At 37.7% G+C, this 6,332-nt stretch overlaps 1 protein-coding gene across 1 annotated transcript in view; it reads right to left on the bottom strand.

Annotated features, from left to right (window-relative positions):
• Positions 1 to 490: 490 nt before the first annotated feature.
• LOC119736750 (tyrosine-protein phosphatase 99A-like) overlaps positions 491 to 6,332 on the bottom strand; it is a 31,028-nt gene continuing 25,186 nt past the window's right edge. The window contains exons 25-33 of the mRNA XM_038210762.1: positions 5,979 to 6,114; positions 5,571 to 5,720; positions 5,144 to 5,243; positions 4,763 to 4,839; positions 4,326 to 4,460; positions 3,560 to 3,688; positions 2,877 to 3,025; positions 2,025 to 2,160; positions 491 to 975 (exon numbers count right to left, since the gene is read on the bottom strand). Coding sequence (XP_038066690.1) covers positions 874 to 975; positions 2,025 to 2,160; positions 2,877 to 3,025; positions 3,560 to 3,688; positions 4,326 to 4,460; positions 4,763 to 4,839; positions 5,144 to 5,243; positions 5,571 to 5,720; positions 5,979 to 6,114 — 1,114 coding nt within the window. The 3' untranslated portion in view covers positions 491 to 873. The remainder of the gene's footprint in view (positions 976 to 2,024; positions 2,161 to 2,876; positions 3,026 to 3,559; positions 3,689 to 4,325; positions 4,461 to 4,762; positions 4,840 to 5,143; positions 5,244 to 5,570; positions 5,721 to 5,978; positions 6,115 to 6,332) is intronic.

Here is a 6,332-nt window from a genome sequence, read left to right as displayed (position 1 = left end):
CACACTTTTTTTTTATACTTCTATACTTTTATACTTATGTTTTTTTTGGCTTACGTTGCGAAATATTATGGATTTAAATTAAAAAGCCTCATCCCCTTATATACAAATTGTTACATAAATTTTAATATGAGAAGATATCGAATTCAGCGAAAAATATACATATCAAACTTTCAAGATGCATATAAAAGTTGCAATACAAAAGTCTATCAGCCTCATTTTCGACAATGCAATATTTCAGCCAAGCATTTTTATACAAAATATATGATGACAGCGTATAATATTATATCCAAATACGTGATCAAATAGTTACAAAAATAGAGACCCTCAAAACAACCTGTATAACGTTAATTATCCCAAAATAAACTGTTTAATACTTGTATCAAGAATATAGCTTTAACAATTTGCATTAGCAAAAATTATAGCTTGTGTTGCAACAGAGAAAACAAAAATATATAGCTCTGGGTAAAATATTACATGCTAAAACGGGTTACACTTAGTTACATACAAAATGTACTCTCAGTCATGGAAGGGGAATTGACAACCAAATAGCTCAATCTGGTTTCTAATGTTTCTGTGGGTGATTTCCTTTTTGAAAATCGAGAACAGTACATTTTGGAGAGATAAACACTGTACTTTTTAAAAATCTTCCATTTCACCAGATTTGATACACCATCTTTGGAGAATCCAAGGGGATTTTGAACCGGTGGTCTCTAGAATAAGATGCTAACGCTGTATTGACTGAGCTATGCAGACCTAATGCTGACGATCTCCCAATTTATCTAAAGTTTCTGTGGGTACACTATGGTCATTTTTGTGTAGGCCCTAACTGAGACAAGTCACATTTCAAAAATGTGATATCATTGGCGTTCTACCTTACGCGGTAGAGTCCAGTCCAGCTGAGGGTGTGACGTTCTCGTAGATGCTAGTGGAATCCAGCATGGCCTGAATCACATCGTAACACAGTGCGTATTGGTCCTGGTAAGACGAACAAATGGTAACATTCATCAGCTGCTCTCTGAATGAGAGCGAAACTAAGGACTAGTCGATTTAGAGTAAAAATCACCCTATTTAATGATTAAGTACGCTGAAAAAAAGGGACTCAATTAAATTTAATACACTCAATTGAAATTCACCCTAAATTTTCTGGTCCTAGTTTTAGTCGTTGGGACAAAATGTTCACTCGAAATCTATCCAATGAGAGCTCAACGAGATTAGCTCTTCCCAGCGTCCTGTTTGCAGGGCGGGGGATGCGAGAGAACATGCTGTGATCATCGAAAACGCGACGTGATTAGATCGTACAATTTTCCCGAATTTCACGCATGCCCATGTAGCCCACCATAACAAAGGAGGTCGTTAACGGCTTCACGTGCCTATCTCTCATTTCGTCTTATGTACTATTGTCAGTTTTTGACGTGTCAGTTTCGTCTTTTTCTGAACGTTTGTACACAGCAACGGACGACAAAATGTGATGCTGACAGCTTCAAATACGGTAAGAGATTCTCTACCATAGGGGAATATGTACAGATCTTAAACTTGTATACGTTAATGTATAACGCGGAATGGGCAACGCGGTCAAGCTAGTTACACAGGCTGCTTCAATAAAAACCGGCAACATGGTCAACTGCAGAAAGCCTCAACAGGCAACTACTTAATGCTATCCACCGTCCAAGGCCGCGAGAAATATTAGGTGTGCAAATGAGAGAAGTGTAAAAGTGAAGAATATTAAATGCTAGAGTAGGCCCGATACGAGTACCACAATGGCCGTCTACTACAACTACATAGTGAGGAAAAACGCAGTGTTCTGCCTTTTTTCAAAGAAAAATATGTCGAAATAGTTAATGATACCCAACAACTTTGTGTACAGCTAACAATTGTACCTCTATATCTGCAAAAGAAATGTCTTACATCTGCCAGATAAATGTTTAAAAGTATGATGTAAGATGGTGGGTATGACATCATAAATAAAAGTAAATCAAGAGTAACTTCCTTGGAGAGAGAGAGTGTGAGCACGACACAATACTTACCAGCGAGTTCATCATGTTTTGGTTTACCATGCGCAGACGATGAGCTGCTTGGAACACGTCCACGGCTTTCTCGACATTGAACTGGTCCAACAGCGCCATCAACGTGCAGTACACAGAAGTACTACCCAGACCATCCCTACAAAAGCAAAAAGAAAATATGAAAATAAAAAAACTCAATCAGATTGAATTCATAACAACAACCAATACATACATTTTCATTATATGATGGTCATCTTGAGTAACTGTTAACATTCTAAAGATGTCAAATAACTCTTGAATCAGATAACTTGAAAACTTGAATCGGAATAATCTCTTAACAAGAATCTGAAATAATTCAAGAAAAATACTATCAAAAGGTATAAATTTTAGACAGAATATAAAACTCAAGGTTGGAATTTTCTTAAAAGAAACACTAAAAGGGAAACATAAGATTTACTTACGGCGACATGCACCTCGGAGTTAATTGGTTGTACATATTCAAGCAAGTACTGAAGACAAAAGTCCTCTTCAATAACATTCAATATTAAAATATCTTCATATCTACAAACTTTGTATTTCACCTTTTTCTCACTATTCAGACGTTCTTTAATTTTTTTTTTCGTTACAGTTGCCAAATTCCGCGAGGGATATCGAATGCTTGGCTTCTATCTAAGTCTTAAGCCAGTAGGTTGAACTAAAAATACCCGGATAGGCTTTGTTGGCAAAATTCTTCTGGGTTGGTACATAACAGAAACAGATTAAAATCAATTAATGTAGAACTGGCCAAGTCGAACCCGGACCCAGCGACCCAGACATAATGTAATACTTTTTAACAATACTCTTCACACATCTAGAATTCCCCATTCGACTTACATGCAGTGGACAACAATAGGTCCTTTGTCTCCGTTCCACTTTCGAGCGAGATCCATGAGGCTGAGCATTCCTGGCACGAAATTCGGTATCTCCTGGTCGGAGGGCCAGTCGTGGTATTGGAACTGGGTGATGGTGCGTGCTTCCTCCGACTGAAAAAAAAGATGAACACACAGTTTTGTTATGTGCACAAGAATTAGCTGCAGAAAGGCTTTGACTAGTAAAACCTAAATATCCACCAAAAGGCCAGGCGATGTGTTCTGCGTGTGATAATTTTCTCTGGTGATTCTTGCTCGGCAAGTTACTTTGCTATATTTGTTGCTAAGCAAATCCATGTAATTGGCATCTGGACTGAGGTAACGTATTTATCAAAAACAATGTTGAATTTTGCAACTAGGGCATCACATTACAGCGTGAAATTTGCTGAGCACCAACAATTTGCCCACTAAGTGCAATTTATTAGCCTCCTTACATCACCACATTTTATGAACAGGCGTTTTTCAAGGGCTGGATGGGAAAGGGAATCTGCCTTTGCACTAGAGCCAGACGGAATAATTTCACGATGTGTTTTAAGTACAATATACGATCTTCCATATCCAAGGAAGCTTTTGATCATAATTCGGTATGTTACTTTTGGGATAAATGCAAATGATCATGTATGCAGATAAAAGTTTTGTGTAATATACCGCGTTATCGGTGTTCCTTAGCGTGAAGGTGCATCGTGTCACACTGTCGGATCGCTTGGTCTGGATGAGTTCGACAGACAGTTTGCCAAAGTTAATGGTTCCCTCCTCCGGCCAGTAGCGACACATGGTCTATAATCAGAAGACAAACGAGTCATTTAAATCTTCAGGCGTTTTTTAAAAGCCTTTTCTGAAAATAGGTTATGACTTGATAAACCAACGTATCACCTAATAGTTTCTAAATTAAAGAAAACAGCCCTGTCTTCGATTTCTAAAATGAGAATATTTATCAAAATGTACAGGGAGATTTCATTCAAGAGCACACGAATCTTCTGCATCGCCTAAGACAGATATGCACCCAAAGTATACAAAACCCTCCTGAAGTATCACGTACCAGCGAATTGGTAAGTGAGTAAATATTATAATTTAATTGGGAGACATTGCTAAACGTGTGCAGAAATAATTCTGAAATGTCATGACACTAAACCCTAACCTAAACTAAATAAATGTGGGTTTTGCATACTGAGGACTCGATTTAGGCTATATATCCGACATTAAAAATTTGTACTTGGATATCACCCTAATATACCTTTATGTCTCCTTATATGCAAAAAAGTGTCTCCCTAATAGGCCGTCTGCGTACTGAAATATCGTTAAATATCAGTCGATCATGCAAGGGAATATTTAGTCGTATAATCCATATTACCATTTCATGATAACAAACCATCGTAACTTTTGGAAATGAGATTGACATGAGCTGTCTTCATACCTTGTCGTTGGCATCAAAGGTGTTCAGCATCACAATGCTGGTCGCTTTGTGGTCGTACATCAAGCGCCAGAAATCAGTGACAGTGTTGGGCATGGGCATCTGCGTACCGATGTACATGCTCTTTTTACGGTAGCCCTTTTGGAAAGAGAAATTTGAGTATAAAAAATTTCATTTTGTTAAAACATAATATTGTCATTTCTGTACATGACTAATACTACTTTGAAACTACCGACAATTGAATTTGATGAAGTCTTTTTTCTGAGCTTCACCGCGAAACATTGCAATGTGTTTTATTTTGCCACTGTGTAATTTAACCGGTTCTTGAAAAAAAACCAAACCTAAAACAAAATACAAATTCCTATAATTGTAGTAGTCGAAAATTGGAAGTCGTGAATAATTTTGATACTCGGTGCTAACTGAAATAATCAGATACTTACTGGCAAGAAGGTTGCGTTGATGTAGTTGGTTTCATCTTCTTGGACACTGGTAAACAGATATGGTCGAGAGCGGTCACCTGTAAAGCAATCAATCATGATGAAATAATTAGTTCAAAGAATACGGATAAATCTTCCCAAAGTGACAAATAAGTCATTTTGATGGTGGCAATGATGCATTAAAAAATGTAATAATGCCAAATAAGTGATTCATTTAAATGATGAGAAGCATCGGGTGTTGCGCCATTAAGGGTTGGTCATACGGGTTCGTTAACCGATGCCATTTCGACAGCACTTGATCGCAAATTGTTGGCCTGTCGCGACATTTATGATACAGAAAGATATTACAAACGCATAGACGTTCAAATTATTGTCTGGACTCACTTGGTATGAAATCCGGATATCTGTTCTTGTCATTGTTCTCAGGGAGCTGTCCTGACATATTTTTGACTTTACCTCGCCTCTCACTCAGCTGCATCAAAGTCTGGAAAAGCCCAATATAATTGAACAAGAAAATGCTTGGTGAGAAAATGATTTCTTGGCAAATTATGATTTTCACTTTATTGATTTGCATTATAAAAGGAGGCAAAGGGACCTACCTGCCTACTGATTGAAAAACAGAAATCAACCATAAGGAATCAAGGTGTGCACGTATATAGTTAAAACAGTATGATAATAGCCTCTTTGAGATAAGTTGTACACAGGTGTGTTTGAAATAGGTACATTTGGTTAAGTACAGAAGAGTTCATCAACTCCAGAAGGCGCCCTCCCATTGTCTCAAACATAATATCCAAAATTGCTTCTAGCTTACCGCGAACTGCTTCTGAAGGCCTGTTTCCTTCGCCCCTTTGTCCTTCTTTTTCAGAGCCGTCAGTTTCTGGCGGAAGTCTGCAACACTGTAGGTCGTGTCTCCTGTCACAGAGGCAGCCAGAAGAGCGTCAAAGATGAACTTGTATTGCTCCTGAATACAAAAGATGCATTTCACAATTTATGTATTTAGCAGAATAAATAGCACGATGTTTTAGATGACAAGATGAAACTGCAATAACAAGTTGGTTCATGAAACGAGCACTTCTATCTTCTGTCTAGGTTCTAACTTCGGTGCTGTAGACTACATGCCATCGATGCTGTATACCAAAACAAATCACAACAGTTTCTCCTAATTTCTACATGCACTTCGGTTATTGTTTGATAGTTCAAAAGTATATTGGTAACTCACCGGTGTCTGGACCATCTTGATGCGATTTTGTCTCATTTGGTAGATGAAGCCAAGAACATCAACTTGTCCTTCCCGCGCCATTTGTTGCTGCATCGCATCTAGGGCGATGAATGTACCAGTGCGTCCAACTCCGGCACTAGATTATAACATCAATTTAAAAATGTCAAAAAAATGTGTTTTTACGTATTTCATCAGATAAAACCACAATTGGATAGATAAGTTTATCAAATCATCTGCTGAGATCCACAGTTTATTTATATTGACGAACAAAAGTATTATAGGAAGGCCTATAACCAATACCAATACACGTTTAGATAAAACAGGTAACCAAATATTGTTCTGCGTTTTAGCGTT

This window comes from Patiria miniata, unplaced genomic scaffold (assembly GCF_015706575.1).
Source record: "Patiria miniata isolate m_02_andy unplaced genomic scaffold, ASM1570657v1 HiC_scaffold_3, whole genome shotgun sequence".
NCBI lineage: Eukaryota > Metazoa > Echinodermata > Asteroidea > Valvatida > Asterinidae > Patiria > Patiria miniata.
The sequence above is the reverse complement of the archived record's forward strand: the minus strand, read 5'-3'. Positions and strand labels throughout refer to the sequence as shown.